The sequence below is a fragment of the Mesoplodon mirus genome (genome assembly GCF_964341445.2).
Source record: "Mesoplodon mirus genome assembly, chromosome: 1".
Classification (NCBI taxonomy): Eukaryota; Metazoa; Chordata; class Mammalia; order Artiodactyla; family Ziphiidae; genus Mesoplodon; species Mesoplodon mirus.
In genome coordinates this window covers 69,712,808-69,731,395 of record NC_138976.1, presented here as the reverse complement: position 1 = coordinate 69,731,395, position 18,588 = coordinate 69,712,808, and the positions used below count along the sequence as shown (strand labels likewise).

Genomic DNA, 18,588 nt, shown 5'->3' with positions numbered 1-18,588 from the left:
TAGTGACTGTGACAGTTTTGGGGACACCCAGCAGCTTCTATGCTGGAGGGGTCAGGGAAACGTAAATATCAGACTTTTCAACTTCCTTTCATCAGCCCACGTGCTCCTAATCCCATTTCTGTTTAAATGCTTTATATGCCATGTAGTCATAGAAAGTTTTTGGCAGACTCAAGAATTGAGACAACTGATGAACTGAAACCACTTTTCTATGGAGGAAAGTAGATGTTACAGAAATAAACTCTTGTGTTTTACTATGAGCTGCCTTAAGTCCATTTGGGAAGTAGCTGGGGTGTAAATAATGAGTAATACTCACTAAATGAAGTTATATGCCAATCCAGGTACATCCACTTCCAGCTAAAGGACCTGGCAAAGGGTGAGAAATTGGGCCTCATGACTGAGAATAATGCCTCCTGATGGTGGAGGGGGAAGGGAGATTCTCAGAAAAATTTTATGTTCCTATGTGTTTGGTTGGTTATTTTTCTTTATTCTTCTACTGTGAATAAAGAAAAAAAGTTCTGAAGGCAAGAAATTGAGAAAGCAAACCGAAGTGTCTTCCCTAGATTTTGACGGGAAAGCATGTGAAGTGACTGTGGCTGATCCGGAGCACAGCTGGGTGGAGGCTGAGCTGGAGGGGCTGTTGCAGGTCACTGTGCCTGGAGGCTGAGCTGGGGGGGCTCTTGGAGGTCACTGTGCCTGGAGGCTGAGCTGGGGGGGCTCTTGGAGGTCACTGTGCCTGGAGGCTGAGCTGGGGGGGCTCTTGGAGGTCACTGCCTGGAGGCTGAGCTGGGGGCTCTTGCAGGTCACTGTGCCAAATTAAGATTTGCTGTGAGTAAAGCGCTCATTGCCAGTAAGCAAGACATCAAACTGTATCTCAGACATTTAGTTCCAAAGAATTTTTCAAAAAGGAATTGTTCCTCACTTGGTAAAGTTGCATACATTTAGTTTACTAATAAAGGTGTATGTTTATGATAAATTCCTCAAGTATACTTTATACTTTCCTCAGGCCACATTTCTATGGCCATTACCACACCTTGGTGTTATGTTACGTAGAATTGCAGGTCAGGATTGGTTTGGGGTAGTCATTTTAAAGGCTAGTAAACCTTTGTTGAAGGTCAAATCTGTGAAACTAAGGGCATAACTCTCCTGCTTGGAGGTGGCTTGTGGTGGGTGAGTAGATGGGGACTGTGGCCTTGTAATGCCTGAGGCCTTGACTTGCCTCTGCTGGGACTGAGGAAGGGCCCAATAGAAAACGTCTCATCCTGCCTGAGGACAAGCAATTTAGAGAGAGAAAGAAGTCAGAGTTTGAAAACTTAACATACCTCCTTTGTCATAAAGCAGATGCTGGAGAGTGTGGCTTACATCTGTGGGCAAAGAATTTTCCTGATACTGGACCTGAGAATTAGGCCTCCTAGAAAGGTAGTACAGGGCACCGCCAGATCCTCTCTGTGAAAGGGGCAGAGCAGAAAGCAAGTTCTCTGCCGGCAGAGGGGCTCCAAAGAGAAACGGAAGGTGAGGGGTAAGCCAGAAGTTACCAGCCTTGCTTGGCTTACAGACCCTGGCTATCTCAGCACGTTTTTTATAGCGCTCCTAGGCCAAAGGAAATACCTAACAGTTCCATCTACTAGTTTGGTCTAAACAACTTAATAGTAGTAATAAGCTCGGTGTCTGACAAGTGTCCCTGTGTTTCCCCTGAAAATATCCCTATTTCAGAACCCCAGTGAATTTGCTGTGGTGCCCCAAGGCACTGTAGTGCATAGTTTGGAAAATGCAGTCTCCTTCAGAAAACTCAACAATATAATTGTCACTCCTTATTCTCTTGGAGAATGAGTTTGTTTTCTACATCTATAACTCTATTTCTGTTCCGTAGATAAGTTCATTTGTACCCCTTTTTAAGATTCCACATATAAGTGATATCACATGATACTTGTTTTTGTTTGTCTGACTTATTTTACTCAGTATGACAATCTCTGGGTCCATCCATGTTGCTGCAAATGGCATTATTTTGTTCTTTTTAATAGCTGAGTAATAGTCCATTATATATATGTACCACATCTTCTTTATCCATTCCTCTGTTGGTGGACACTTAGGTTGCTTCCATGTCTTGGCTATTATAAATAGTGCTGCAATGAACACTGGGGTGCATGTCTCTTTTTGAATTATCGTTTTCTCCAGATATACGCCCAGGAGTGGGATTGCTGGATCATATGGTAGCTCTATTTTTAGTTTTTTAAGGAAGCTCCATACTGTTCTCCATAGTGGCTGTACCACCAACAGTGTGCGAGGGTTCCCTTTTCTCCACACCCTCTCCAGCATTTATTGTTTGTAGGCATTTTGATGATGGCCATTCTGACTAGTGTGAGGTGATACCTCATTGTAGTTTTGATTTGCATTTCACTAAGAATTACTGATGTTGAGCATCTTTTAATGTGCTTTTTAGCCATCCATATGTCTTCTTTTTTTTCTGATTAATTTTTATTGGAGTATGGTTGCTTTACAATGTTGTGTTAGCCTCCACTGCACAACAAAAAGAATCAGCCATATACATACAGATATCCCCTACCTTTTGGACTTCCCTCCCATTTAGGTTACCACAGTGCATTAGGTTCCTGTGCTATACAGTATGTTCCCATCAGTTGTCTATGTTATACATAGTATCAATAATGTATATGTGTCAATCCCAGTCTCCCAATTCATCCCACCCTACCGCTTTCCCCCTTGATATCTATACATTTGTTCTCTACATCTGTGTCCTATTTCTGCTTTGCAAGTAAGGTCATCTATACCATTTTTTAAGATTCCACATATATGCATTATTATACGATATTTGCTTTTCTCTTTCTGACTTACTTCCCTCTGTATAACACTCTTTAGACCATCCATGGTTTCTATAAGTGACCCAATTTCATTCCTTTTTTTGGCTGAGTAATATCCCATTATATATATGTACCGCATCTTCTTTATCCAGTCCTCTGTTGGTGGACATTTAGGTTGCTTCCATGTCCTGGCTATTGTAAATAGTGCTGCTATGAACATTGAGGTGCATGTTTGTTTTGAATTATGGTTTTCTCAGGGTATATGCCCAGTATTGGGATTGTTGGGTCATGTGGTAGTTCTATTTTTAGTTTTTTTTTAACATCTTTATTGGAATATAATTGCTTTACAATGGTGTGTTACTTTCTGCTTTATAACAAAGTGAATCAGTTATACATATACATATGTTCCCATATCTCTTCCCTCTTGCGTCTCCCTCCCTCCCACCCTCGCTATCCCACCGCTCTAGCTGGTTACAAAGCACTTAGCTGATCTCCCTGTGCTATGCAGCTGCTTCCCACTAGCTATCTATTTTATATTTGGTAGTGTATATATGTCCATATATATACTACCACTCTCTCACTTTGTCCCAACTTACACTTCCCCCTCCCCATGTCCTCAAGTCCATTCTCTAGTAGGTCTGCATCTTTATTCCCATCTTGCCCCTAGGTTCTTCATGACCTTTTTTTTTATTTTAGATTCCATATATATGTGTTAGCATACGGTATTTGTTTCTCTCTTTCTGACCTATTCACTCTGTATGACAGACTCTAAGTGCATCCATCTCACTACAAATAACTCAGTTTCATTTCTTTTTATGGCTGAGTAATATTCCATTGTATATATGTGCCACATCTTCTTTATCCATTCATCTGTTGATGGACACTTAGGTTGCTTCCTTGTCCTGGCTATTGCAAACAGAGCTGCAATGAACACTGTGGTACATGACTCTTTGAATTATGGTTTTCTGATCCTTTGTATTTCTGCAGTGTCAGTTGTTACTTCTCCGTTTTCATTTCTAATTCTGTTGATTTGAGTCTTCTCCCTTTTTTTCTTGATCATTCTGGCTAATTGTTTATCAATTTTGTTTATCTTCTCAAAGAACCAGCTTTTAGTTTTATTGATCTTTGCTATTGTTTCCTTCATTTCTTTTTCATTTATTTCTGATCTGATCTTTATGATTTCTTTCCTTCTGCTAACTTTTGGGGTTTTTTGTTCTTTCTCTAATTGCTTTAGGTGTAAGGTTAGGTTGTTTATTTGAGTTGTTTCTTGTTTCTTGAGGTAGGATTGTATTGCTATAAACTTCCCTCTGAGAACTGCTTTTGCTGCATCCCATAGGTTTTGGCTCGTCGTGTTTTCTTTGTCATTTGTTTCTAGGTATTTTTTGATTTCCTCTTTGATTTCTTCAGTGATCTCTGTTATTTAGTAGTGTATTGTTTACCCTCCACGTGTTTGTAATTTTTACAGACTTTTTCCTGTAATTGATATCCAGTCTCATAGCATTGTGGTCAGAAAAGATACTTGATACAATTTCAATTCTCTTAAATTTACCAAGGCTTGATTTGTGACCCAAGAAAGATATGATCTATCCTGGAAAATGTTCCATGAGCACTTGAGAATAAAGTGTATTCCGTTGTTTTTGGATGGAATGTCCTGTAAATATCAGTTAAGTCCATCTTGTTTAATGTATCATTTAAAGCTTGAGTTTCCTTATTTAGTTTCATTTTGGATGATCTGTCCATTGGTGAAAGTGTTAAAGTCCCCTGCTATTATTGTGTTACTGTCGATTTCCCCTTTGATGGCTGTTAGCATTTGCCTTATATGTTGAGGTGCTCCTGTGTGGGTGCATAAATATTTACAATTGTTATATCTTCTACTTGGATTGATCCTTTGATCATTACGTAGTGTCCCTCCTTATCTCTTGTAACAGTCTTTATTTTAAAGTCTATTTTATCTGATATGAGTATTGCTACTCCAGTTTTCTTTCAATTTCCATTTGCATGGAATATCTTTTTGCCCTCACTTTGTATGTGTCCCTAGATCTGAAGTGGGCTCTTATAGACAGCATATATACAGGTCTTGTCTTTGTATCCATTCAGCCAGTCTATGTCTTTTGGTTGGAGCATTTAGTCCATCTACATTTAAGGTAATTTTTGATACGTATGTTCCTATTACCATTTTCTTAATTGTTTTGGGTTTGTTATTGTAGGTCTTTTCCTTCTCTTGTGTTTCCTGCCTAGAGAAGTTCCTTTAGCATTTGTTGTAAAGCTAGTTTGGTGGTGCTGAATTGTCTTAGCTTTTGCTTGTCTGTGAAGGTTTTAATTTCTCCGTTGAATCTGAATGAGATCCTTGCTGGGTACAGTAATCTTTGTTGTAGGTTTTTTCCTTTCATCACTTTAAATATGTCCTGCCACTCCCTTCTGGCTTGCAGAGTGTCTGCTGAAAGATCAGCTGTTAACCTTGTGGGGATTCCCTTGTATGTTATTTGTTGTTTTCCCTTGCTGCTTTTAATATTTTTTCTTTGTATTTAATTTTTGATAGGTTGATTAATGTGTCTTGGTGTGTTTCTCCTTGGATTTATCCTGTAGGGGACTCTGCACTCTCTGGACTTGATTGACTATTTCCTTTCCCATATTAGGGAAGTTTTCAACTATAATCTCTTCAAATATTTTCTCAGTCCTCTTCTTTTTCTCTTCTTTTTCTGGGACCTCCTATAATTCTAATGTTGGTGTGTTTAATGTTCTCCCAGAAGTCTCTGAGGCTGTCCTCAATTCTTTTCATTCTTTTTTCTTTATTCTGCTCTGCAGTAGTTATTTCCACTATTTTATCTTCCAGGTCACTTATCCGTTCTTCCGCCTCAGTTATTCTGCTATTGATACCTTCTAGAGAATTTTTAGTTTCACTAATTGTGTTGTTCATCATTGTTCGTTTCCTCTTTAGTTCTTCTAGGTCCTTGTTAAAGGTTTCTTGTATTTTGTCCATTCTATTTCCAAGATTTTGGATCATCTTTACTATCATTATTCTGAATTCTTTTTCAGGTAGACTGCCTATTTCCTCTTCATTTGTTTTGTCTGTTGGGTTTTTACCTTGCTCCTTCATCTGCTATGTGTTACTCTGTCTCCTCATTTTGCTTAACTTACTGTGTTTGGGGTCTCCTTTTTGCAGGCTGCAGGTTCATACTTCCCGTTGTTTTTGGTGTCTGCCTCCAGTGGCTAACGTTGATTCAGTGGGTTGTGTAGGCTTCCTGGTGCCTGTGTTCTGGTGGCTGAGGCTGGATCTTGTCTTTCTGGTGGGCAGGACCATGTCTGGTGGTATGTTTTGGGTGTCTGTGACCTTATTATGATTTAAGGCAGCCTCTCTGCTAATGGGTGGGATTGTGTTCCTGTCTTGCTAGTTGTTTGGTGTAGGGTGTCCAGCCCTGTAGCTTGCTGGTCGCTGAGTGGAGCTGGGTCTTAGCGTTGAGATGGAGATCTCTGGGAAAGCTTTCGCCGTTTGATATTATGTGGAGCCAGGAGGTCTCTGGTGGACCAGTGTCCTGAACTCAGCTCTCCCACCTCAGAGGCTCAGGCTTGACACCTGGCCGGAGCACCAATACTCTGTCAGTCACACGGGTCAGAAGAAAAGGGAGAAAAAAAGAAAGAAAAATAAAATAAAGTTATTAAAATGAAAAAATTTTTTTAATTATTAAAAATTTTTTTTAAATTGAAAATAAAAAAGAAAGAAAGAAGAGAGCAACCAAACCAAAAAACAAATCCACTAATGATAACAAGCGCTAAAAAAATATACAAAAAAACCCCAAACAAAAACGAAAGAAATGGACAGACAGAACCCTAGGACAAAGCTATACAGACAAAATCACACAAAGTCCATCGTTTTAATCTTGGGATGATTCATTGTCTATTCAAGTATTCCACAGATGCCGGGTACATCAAGTTGATTGTGGAGATTTAATCTGCTGCTCCTGAGACTGCTGGGAGAAATTTCCCTTTCTCTTCTTTGTTCGCACAGCTCCTGGGGTTCAGTTTTGGATTTGACCCCGCCTCTGCCTGTAGGTCGCCTGAGGGCATCTGTTTTTCACCCAGACAGGACGGGGTTAAAGGAGCAGCTGATTAGGGGGCTCTGGCTCACTCAGGCCGGTGGGGGAGGGAGGGGTACAGAATGTGGGGCGAGCCTGCGAGCGGCAGAGGCCGGCGTGATGTTGCAACAGCCTGAGGTGCACCGTGTGTTTTCCCGGGGAGGTTGTCCCTGGATTATGGGACCCTGGCAGTGGCGGGCTGCACAGGCTCCCGGGAGGGGAGGTGTGGATAGTGACCTTTGCTTGCATACAGGCTTCTTGGTGGCTGCAGCAGCAGCCTTAACGTTTTATGCCTGTCTCTGGCGTCTGCGCTGAAAGCCATGGCTCGCGCCCATTTCTGGAGCTTGTTTAGGCGGTGCTCTGAATCCCCTCTCCTCACGCACCCTGAAACAATGGTCTCTTGCCTCTTAGGCAAGTCCAGACTTTTTCCTGGACTCCCTCCTGGCCAGCTGTGGCACACTAGCCCTCTTCAGACTGTGTTCATGCAGCCAACCCCAGTCTTCTTTGTGGGATCTCTATTTTTAGTTTTTTAAGGAACCTCCATACTGTTTTCCATAGTGGCTATATCAATTTACATTTCCACCAACAGTGCAAGAGGGTTCCCTTTTATCCACACCCTCTCCAGCATTTGTTTATAGATTTTTTAATGATAGCCATTTTGACTGGTGTAAGGTGATACCTCATTGTAGTTTTGATTTGCCTTTCTCTAACAATTAGTGATGTTGAGCATCTTTTCATGTGTTTGTTGGCCCATCTGTATGTCTTCTCTGGAGAAATGTCTATTTAGGTCTTCTGTCCATTTTTTGATTGGGTTGTTTTTTTGATATTGAGCTCCAAGAACTGTTTGTATATTTTGGATATTAATCTTTTGTTGGTTGCTTCATTTGCAAATATTTTCTCCCATTCTGAGGGTTGTCTTTTTGTTTTGTTTATGGTTTCCTTTGCTGTGCAAAAGCTTTAAAATTTCATTAGGTCCCATTTGTTTATTTTTGTTTTTATTTTCATTACTCTAGGAGGTGGATTCAAAAAGATCTTGCTGCGATTTATGTCAAAGAGTGTTCTGCCTATGTTTTCCTCTAAGAGTTTTTTTTTTTTAACTCCCACTCCATCCCTCCCCCAACCCCCTACCCCTTGGCAACCACCAGTCTGTTTTCTTTTTTTTTTAAATTAGCTTCTGCTTTATAACAAAGTGAATCAGTTATACATATACATCTGTTCCCATATCCCTTCCCTCTTGCGTCTCCCTCCCTCCCACCCTCCCTATCCCACCCCTCCAGGCGGTCACAAAGCACCGAGCTGATTCTAAGAGTTTTATAGTATCCAGCCTTACATTTAGATCTTTAATACATTTTGAGTTTGTTTTTGTGTATGGTGTCAGGGAGTGTTCTAATTTCATTTGTTTACATGTAGCTGTTCAGTTTGCCCAGCCCCACTTATCGGAGACTGTCTTTTCTCCATTGTACATTCTTGCCTCTTTTGTCATCGAATAGGTGACCATAGGTGTGTGGCGTTATCTCTGAACTTTCTATCCTGTTCCCTTGTTTTATATTTCTGTTTTTGTGCCAGTACCATACTGTCTTGATTGCTGTAGCCTTGTAGTATAGTCTGAAGTCAGGGAGCCTGATTTCTCCAGCTCCATTTTTCTTTCTCAAGATTGCTTTTGCTATTCGTGATCTTTTGTGTTTCCATACAAATTGTAAAATTTTTTGTTGTAATTCTGTGAAAAATGCCATTGGAAATTTGATAGGGATTGTGTTGAATCTGTAGATTGCTTTGGCAGGGGAGGGATAAATTGGAAGACTGGGATTGACAATATACACACTACTATATATAAAATATAGTAGTAGATAACTAATAAGAACCTACTCTATAGCACAGGGAAGTTTACTCAATACTCAGTAATGGCCTATATGGGAAAAGAATCTAAAAAAGAGTGGGTATATGTATACATGTAACTGATTCACTTTGTTGCACACCTGAAACTAACACAACATTGTAAATCAAGTATCCTCCAATGAAAATTAAAAAAAAAAAAAGTGAATGAATGAGGGAGTGGGAAAAAAAAGAAAAGCCAGGAGTATTACCTTAGTGGAGCTTCCTCCACATGGAATAAAACTTTAGGAGAAGGAAGAAACTTACGCTTTTCTTTCCTTGACCCCATCACCAAACCATCTGGGTTTTAGCTCAGAGTTATCCCTGAGCTGATGAAGCTTCCTGTCCCAGGAGATAGCATCTATTTAGAAGCTACACCTTCCAATCTTCTTAGTACCATGTACATCTTTGGAAGGGAAGGGAAATGAAAAGTGAGATGATAACTCCAGGGGCATATATAGAATACAGTTCTTCATCCTACCCTTTCAGTTCTGTGTAGCCTGAGATCAAATATTATGAAGGCCAAGAAGAAACTTATTTTCATTTGACTAAGTTAGATGCAGACTGTCAACTCTGCAGAGCCTCTGAGCACACATTTTTTTTTCTTTGCCCATAGCTTTAAATGGAGGCGTAGTCTGCAGTGAGAAAGATGAGCCTCTCAGGTATACTCTGAACCCAACAGTAAAAGGCCCACTCCTTTATGATGCATAATTTCTGTTAATAATGAAAAGTAATACATGGTGGAGTTCTAATCATAAACAACTAAATATTTCCTGTGTGTGCCTCTCATTTAAACCACAGAACCTTGCCCAGTCTGTATTTAAAGCTTAACTGGTCAAGTGTGCATTTCAATCAGTCAGATTGGCCTCATCAGTAAAATACCAGGATTAGCAAAACATGAATTGCTAAATGTGCAAAAAATTTATCAAAGTAGTCAAGTATTTAATTCCTTTGTATTCAGATTTTATTGTGTCATTCTCAATACATACAAACTTAAGTTTGCAAAATATATCTGTACCCCTCCCCCTCTAAAAAGCACCTTCCCAGGATGAGCTAGTGGGAAATTTGTTCTTAGTTGCTGCCCGAGGAGGAGGCAGTGCTGAGAAGAAGAAGTGAGGTGAGAAGACTGCTTGTGGCACCGCCAGGGTCACCTGTGGAATGAGGTGGGCTACTCAGTGGATAGGAGGTGCAGGCAGAACCAGACCTGTAGGGGAAGGTCCAGGGGTCTTCAGAAGAGGCCTGCTGAGCAGGACCCGGGCCTTACAGCCTCCCCTACTGCACTCTGGAGACTCCTGCATTTTTGCCTTGCTGCTTCGTCCGGGCCTGCCAGCTCTGATGACAGTCTGCTTCTCTCCTGCTCCCAGGTCCACCTGGGTGTCCTCAGTTCTTTGTCTCTTACACTGCTTCACTTCTCCAGAGATCCTGACAACTGAAAGGAGCCTCCTCAGAGGCTCAGTTTCCTTGTCAGTAAAATGGGGGTAATTAATAGTCTCTGCCTACCTCATGGAAGCATTGTGAGGATCAGACGAGATGTATGTTAAAGCCTTCTGTTAAGTGCAAAATGCTGTATAAATGTCAGGTGTTATAAATCATTAGCCAGTCTATTTCTCAGCTAAATCAGTTTCTATGCACATTTTACTTACCCTCTGAACAATTCTTTGTCAAATAGCAAATGTAAATGCTGTTTTTTCCTTCTTGGATTATGGTGGTTCCTTTGTAACTTTATGATGTAGGCTGAATTTTTAAGTATTCCTTTGGCTTATAGCTCTTCCCCTGAACACCCATGCAAGATCATAATCCATAAAACACAGAGGCAATAACTCCTTTTAATTGCCAGGAGTTCATCATTTGCTATGTTCTAAATGCAGTCACTTAGACATTTGCCTTGAAAAGGCTAACTCTATTTATTCTGCAGAGCCGAGACTGTGTGAGGCTAGGCCCTCCTGCCGAGGGAGAGGTCGTTCAAGTCAAGTGGCCTGATGGCAAACTCTACGGGGCAAAATATTTCGGATCAACTGTTGCCCACATGTACCAGGTGAGTGCCGCCCTGGGTGTGATGCTTGCTGAGATGGACAGGAGAAGCCAGAGGGCAGACAGTATAGCTAGTGTACTGCTGACCAAGAAGCCACATGAATTTGGAACACCTCTTGTTTTATAAAAGCAAAAATTCGATGTTTGATGACTTAGATATTAGACTTTTATTACCAAGTTTGATACTGGGAAACTCTAGTAACATTTGATGAATGGGTTAATTGTAAGGAATATAGTTAGTTAGGTCAAAAAGATAACCAACTGGATGGTGGGCTGCTTTCTTGTGTTTCTGTTATACGGGGAGAGACTAATTATCTGGATTATCTAACTGTAAGCCAAATCAGTGATGGCTGTTCATCATCCAGCAGCCCCTGAATGGGTGGCTTTTCCCTGAGAGACATCATCCCCATCAGGTGTTTCAGCAAACCTAAACCAATGGTACATCAGCACAGATGTGGCCATTTGTGCACCCGAGCATAAAGGAGTGCTTATTTAATGAAAAGTGCAGTTATCATTTTGGCATTCTGTTCACTGAACAACTCTACATATTATTAAAGAATATATATACAATTTAAAAATGAATTGTATCCCTATTAGAAATGAGGATGAGTTAAGCTCTAATAAGGAAAACAACATGGATGGCGCATGTGCATTTATATTCCTTCAGAAAGACTTTAAAAAGGAACAAATTTATTAGAACCAATAAATTATAGTACTTTTAGTAACACGATGGCAGAAATCAACATTCTAAACCTAAGCAGTAGTGTAAAAACAGGAAGATTGAAGTAAAAGGAGAAAAAGCAAGAAGGTTCAGGCTTGTGAAGTTAAAAACAGCTTGAGAATGATAAGACCTCCAGTTTCCTCAGAGAAATTGTTCAAAGACTGATAAAGGGATAGGGCTTAAATGGAAGAGTACATTAAAAGACACTGCACTAAAAACTGGAGCACAATGTAATTAAAAGTGTTCAAAGAAGTTTGGAAAACTTAGGGGAGAACATTTTTTAAGGTGTAGAAAAAGCCACCAGGGTGGGTAGGGGAGGATGTACATATCCTGTGTGTGTGTGTGTGTGTGTGTGTGTGTGTGAGAGAGAGAGAGAGAGAGAGAGAGAGAAAGAAGGCCATTTCCCCTTTGTATTGGTGACAAAGTGTTAAGTTGCAGATCCAGGTCATTTACAACAGGGTAAGTGCTGCAGCATTTTTGTATCAGAATGTCCAAAATTAGGCAAAAATCACAAGACAGGCTGGTAATACTGGAGACTCCTAGAAAAGAAGCGTTTACTACATCATTCAAAAGAAAATAATTACATTTAATTAAACAATAAATGCAAAAGCGAAGCATCTTACATGTAGCAAAGCTATTAGCTACATGAAAAGTATCATAATGAAGACATGTTGAAAGTCAGGCTAATTAGTAATCAGTGTGCTAACTTCAGTTGAATTTATGATGGCCTATCAACATAGAACTGTGAGCCTATTTACAGACTCAATGAAAAAGTTAAGACTAATATTAAAATTCTCTCAAGGAAGTAGTTTAAAATTCCTCATTAAGCCAACTGGCCTTTTGAGATCATTTTGTGTTTTGTGTCTATTTATTCAGCCTCACCATTGAATAAGCAAAAATATTTATAAAAATGGGACTAAATACCTACTGCACAGTGCTAAGTATCCTAAGTATATGCATTTTGGGGACCCTCACAGTAGCCCTGCAAGATAGAGTTTTTTGACTCCTACTTTACAAAGGAGGGGGAAAAGCCTCCGTGAATTTGATAATTTGTTCAAGAGCACACAGCTGGTAAAGGGAAGGGCCAGAATTTACTCTTGGCTCTGTCCCAACTCTGGTGAACAACTATCCCAGCTTTCGAGGGACTGTCCTTGATTTTAGCACTGAAAGTCTTGCATCCTGGGAGACCCCTTCAGTCCTGGACAAACTGGGATGGTTGGTCACCATACCATACTCCCTCTTAGTTTTAAAATTGCCTCTTTCTCTTTTAGAATTTTCAAATGATCTAAAACAGAAGGTAGGCACAGGTAGTTCTAGCTATGCTATCAAACTGTATAAATTGCATGACACCTTGGCCTAATTAAATATTACAGAAACCATTTTGCTGAAACAAGGCCAGGAAGAAAAGCCTTCCCAATCTCAGCATTCTGGGAAGTAGCAGGGAGAGGTCTCCTGTGACCCAGACCTAATGCTGCCCCTTGTTTGAGCTTAGTCAAATGTGAGCAGTACATGGATAATAAATACGAAGTTTAATTATATATTTTATCTTTAGTATTTTTTAAACTTCAGATTTTTTTAAATTAACATAAATAGCACAGCTACATGGTTTAACTTATCTTTTAACTAGAATTGCAAGCATATACTTATTTCTTAAAAGCAAAGAATTCAGACAGACAAGTTAGGGATTTCAAAAATACCATAAGTGGTCAGAGTTAGAACATATTAGATATTCTACCCCGATGATTGCATCCCTTTTGTTGTTTTCTTCTGGAAGAGTTCATGTGGAATTGAGCCTAAACCAAGATCACTTTGAGTAGGGCCTTTGATGAATTTCCCCCAGATGCTCTATGTTTGTTATTCAGTGTCACTTTTTCTCTAACAAAATATCCTAAAATATTGAAAAAACTGGATAATGAAAAAAATTACTTGCTGCCATTTGATTAGCTTGAAAACAAAGTTTTAAACATTTTCATTTGGATGATAATGTATTTTCACAAATTGAGGTGGCTGACATGTGAGGTTAAGGAGAACCTGAGATCTTCCTGGCCATTTGTTTGAATTTAACAAAAGTGAGTTTTGAAAGTTAAAGCTCTGTAAGAACTTGAGAAATTATTTTATCTGGGAGGATTATTATACAAGAGTAAATATATCATTACTTCTTTCTCAAAGAGAAACAGTCCTCCCTCTTATGTTGTCAGAGCCTCTTAAAGAAACAATCAGTACTTACAGGCCCCACCCGTCTTAGTGCTAAATTGGCCACAATCTCATGTTCTGAGAAATCATTTGAGCAGCAGTTACTTTCCTTTGTTTTTGCTTTGGGGTGATAAAGTTTTCATACCACATATTGCAAACACTCATTTTCAAGAATTTTGGCCTGTTTGAAAACATACTTTGTTCTTAGTTTGATAAGGGAAAGAGCTTTTCTTCCTTCCTTGGCTGTTGGCTAGTTCTCTTGTTTGTTCTGCTTGAATCCTTTTTTCTTTTTTATGTAGCTAACTGGAACCCTGAAGAAAATGGTGAATGCTTGCTTCTTTTTAAAATTGGGCTTCCCTGGTGGCGCAGTGGTTGAGAGTCCGCCTGCCGATGCAGGGGACACGGGTTCGTGCCCCTATCCCGGAGGATCCCACATGCCGCGCAGCGGCTGGGCCCGCGAGCCATGGCCGCGGAGCCTGTGTGTCTGGAGCCTGTGCTCCGCAACGGGAGAGGCCACAGCAGTGAGAGGCCCACGTACAGCAAAAAAATAAAAAATAAAAAATAAAATAAAATAAAATAAAATAGATCATGCTTGATGTCTTATTTTTCATTAGGTTGAATTTGAAGATGGATCCCAGATAGCAATGAAGAGAGAGGACATCTACACTTTAGATGAAGAGTTACCCAAGAGAGTGAAAGCTCGTTTTGTAAGTGCTGAATAATTCCTCTGAGGGATCTGCCACGTGAATCTCTCCTCCTCTCTCCCTGTTTCCCAAGCCCAGCAGGAAACATACTTAGGCTTTTGGATTGATTTTGAAGAAAGCCAATGCAACTTTTCCCTTATTGAAATCTGTTTAATCCAAAGCTCAAATTTGGCCAGAAACAGGGGAACTGGTGCAAGTTCCTCATCTTTCTTTCTAATGAGGTCAGATGATGCTTCTTTGTGTTATCATCTATTGGCATACAGAAAGTTATTGAATATGTGTCCTGTGCAAGCTAACTGGGAACATATAAAGATACCATCAAGACATTTACAATTTTGTTAGTGGAAGCAACGTTAAAAGAAAGCTTTCAGTAGGAGATTAAAGGGGACTCAGCATAGTGAACATCTAGTTTCCTACAGCCTTATCATATACAGTTCACCCTTTAACAATGTGGGGGGTTGGAGTGCTGACCCTACACACAGTCATATACAACTTATATAGTCAGACCCTTCCTGCTCACAGTTTCACATCTATGGATTTAATCACTCAGATAGTGTAGTACCATAATGTTTATGATTGAAAAAAATCCGTGTATTAAGTATAGTTCAAACTCATATTGCTCAAGGTCAACTGTATTGACTTCTCTCTCAGAAGCTCATTAATGTTTGTGTCAATTTATAATTAAACTAAACTCTCACTTTTATAACAAAAGGAATAAACAAAGCTGGGTCTTACAGATTTCAAATACCATTTCTTAATCACATTCAAAGAAAGCTTTTTGCTTTCTGCTCTGATCACAATCTATTCCATAGTAGATCTGGCTCCAATACCAGTATGCTTTACCATGTAGCTTTACTCGAGCACAAATTTTCTAAGGTCCATTTCTCAGAACAGTCACACCAAATTGAACTGCTTTTTAAAAATTCTCATAGAAAATTTTTAAATTAAAAAAATATATAGGGCTTCCCTGGTGGTGCAGTGGTTGAGAATCTGCCTGCCAATGCAGGGGACATGGGTTTGAGCCCTGGTCTGGGAAGATCCCACATGCCGTGGAGAAACTCAGCCCATGACCCACAACTACTGAGCCTGCACGTCTGGAGCTTGTATATAACCCTCTGGCCCTTGGCTAGTCTGTCCGTGACTGCTATTTATTTTCCAGTTGGCGAAACAAATCTAATTGGAAAACCTATTGATGGAAGATACTTTATAATTAGAGAAATCTTTTGGTTTTTTTTTAAGGCGTGGTGGGTTGCAGCCCCCACTGGGAGGCCTTCATGTTTTAATGACTTCTGCTCACCCAGACATACGCTGACTTGGGGAGAAATTTTTCTAAAGTGTCAGCAGTCCGCCTCAGTGACTGTGCTGGGTTCCTTCCCAGTAACTTCAGAAACAGCCCCATTACCTTTTATGGTGTCACAGAATAACCATAGCAATGGTGTATAATTAACTGGTGCTGCTGGTAAACTGGTTTTATTATTGTATTTGAGAGGCTTACTTTTGCTGTCCTCACACAGTGGCAACACTTTCATAGATGTTTTATTTTCTCCTTTAACTTTAGCACTTATAAAAGGGAAAGATTACTCAGAGGAAGTGCTTTGCCAAGAATGAATGAACCAAAACTTTTATCCTAATGGCAGAGGGTGCCCAGCCTATCCACAATCTCTGACTTTTCTTCCTGAGTGAAGCTAGGAGCATCTGGGGGAATCCATGGAGGGAGCTTATCAATCACCCTGGATGACCATCTCACAAACTAGCAGGGAACATGCCCAGCTTTGCACTTGGGTCCATTTTTAGTTTTCAAGCTTCTTTGTAATTGTTCCATTGTTTCTCTCTTCTTCATGATTGACCATGTGCTTTCAAGCCTTGAAAGCTGGGCCCTGCCTGTGTCACTACCATGGGAGGGGGCCTCCGTGACACAGTTGGTGTCATCTCAGTAAAAACCAGTTGGGAACACGTTCGAGGGGCAAAATAGGAAATTAGGAAGGAAGAATAGTACTTTAAAGTAAGCTTTACCTGGCGGCAGGAATCAAAATGGTGGAGGAATAGGACTTAGAGCTCACCTCCTCCCACAAATATATCAAAAACACATCTACAAGTGGAACAATTCACACAGAACATCTACTGAACACTGGCAGAAACCTCAGATTTCTAAAAAGGCAGAAAAACCTCCATGTAAACCAGGTAGGACAAAAGGAAAAAAAAGAGGAATTGAGATGGGACCTGTGCCCCAGGGAGGGAGCTATGAAGGAGTAAAGGTTCCCTCACCCTGGGAAGTCCCCTCACTGGTGGAGAGATCAGCCTGGATGGAGGGGGAGCTTTGGAGCCATGGAGCAACCAGTTTGAGGAAGGCAAAACAGAGAGTGACCTACACAGGTGGTTGGTAGTGCTGCCCTGAACTCCCCAGCCTGAGATACTCATCTGCCAGAGCAGGCAGGGGCTGGGTGCTAAAGCTTGGGCTTTGGAGGTCAGACTCAGGGAGAGGACCAGCGCTGGCTGCACAGAGACAGCCTGAAGAGGCTGGAGTGTGGCAATTGAGGATGCACTCAGAAGAAGCCTGGGTCTGCCAGAGAGGCAAGGCACCATTGTTGGGGGATGCAGAGGAGAGGGGCAGGACTTGCCATAGGGGTTTCTTTCCCTGCGTGCACTCTCAGGCAAAAGGACACCACTACATGAGTTCTGGGGGCAGGAACGAGCCACCGCTGTCATCGTGAGCTCCAGAGGTGGGCATGGGCTGCTGTCGCCACTAAGAGACCCATGAGCAGGTGCCAATCGCTGGCCCTGCCATCTTGCAGGCGCTCAGGCCACTGCTGGGAGACCCACAAGTGGGTGCTGATCACTGCCCCAGGGTACCAGGAGTGAGCACGGGTCACCACACCTGCCCACCCCATATCAAGGGGATAAAAGCCAGCACACACTGAGGAAAGAGCAGGAAGTATCCAAACTAAAAGCAGCCCCTTGATTCCGACAACACGGCAGAGTAGAAGGACTGCAGCCCACTTCCTCTCACGAAAACACCAAAATCACAATTAGCTGGTGAACAACCATCGATAAAGAAGACTGGTACCTACCAAAAAAGATATTTCACATTCAAAGACAAAGAGGAAGTCACAGTGAGATGGAATGAGAGTTCTGAGCCTCATGTCATGCTCCCCAGCCTGAAAGTGTGGCATTGGGAGGAGGAGCCTCCAGAGCATTGAGCTTTGAAGGCCAGAGGGGGCTTGAGTGCAGAAGTTCGGCAAGACAGGGGGAAACAGAGATTTCACTCTTAGAAGGCACACACAACTTTCACTGGAACCCAGCACGAAGCAGTGACTCCACAGGAGCCTGGGCTAGACCTACCTGAGGGTCTTGGAGGGTGCCCTGGAGAGGAGGATGTTGGCTGTGGCTCACTGTGGGGGCAAGGACTCTGGTGGTGGAGGCCCCAGGGAATACTGATCAGTGTGGGTTCTCTTGGAGGTCGCATTTTTGGCACTGAGACCTGGCCCCACCCAATAGTCTGCAGGCTCCAGTGCTGGGATGCCTCGGGCCAAACAACCAACAACGGGGGAACACAGCCCCACCCAGCAAACAGGCTGCCTAAACTTGTACTGACCTCACAGCCACCTGTAAACACACCCCTTGACATGGCCCTGTCCACCAGAGGGACAAGACCCAGCTCCACCCACCAGTCCCTCCCACCAGGAATCCTGCACAAGCCCCTGGACCAAGCTCACCCACCAGGAGACAGACACAAGAAGGAAGAGGAACTACGATCATGCAACCTGCAGAAAGGAGACCACAAACACAGAAAGTTAGACTAAATGAGACAGTTGAGAAATGTGTTCCAGAAGAAGGAACAAGATAAAAACCCAGACGAGCAACTAAGTAAAGTGGAGATAGCCAAATCTACATGAAAAAGAATACAGAGTAATGATAGTAAAGATGATCCAAGATGTTGGAAAAAGAATGAAGGCACAGACTGAGAAGGTAGAAGAAATATTTAACAAAGGCCTAGAAGATTTAAAGAACAGAGATGAACAATACAATAACTGAAGTGAAAAATACACTAGAAGGAAACAATAGCAGAATAAATGAGGCAGAAGAACTAATAAGTGAGCTGGAAAAAAGAGTAGTGGATGTTCATTGCAGCTCTATTTACAATAGCCTGGAGATGGAAACAACCTAAGTGTCCATCATCGGAT

General features: G+C 41.4%; 1 protein-coding gene across 4 annotated transcripts in view; it reads left to right on the top strand.

Annotated features, from left to right (window-relative positions):
* KDM4C (lysine demethylase 4C) overlaps nt 1-18,588 on the top strand; it is a 392,092-nt gene that overhangs the window by 364,499 nt on the left and 9,005 nt on the right. For all 4 annotated transcript variants that reach the window (XM_082628071.1, XM_082628070.1, XM_082628069.1 and 1 more), the window contains exons 20-21: nt 10,674-10,793; nt 14,318-14,410. In XM_082628071.1, coding sequence (XP_082484197.1) covers nt 10,674-10,793; nt 14,318-14,410 — 213 coding nt within the window. The remainder of the gene's footprint in view (nt 1-10,673; nt 10,794-14,317; nt 14,411-18,588) is intronic.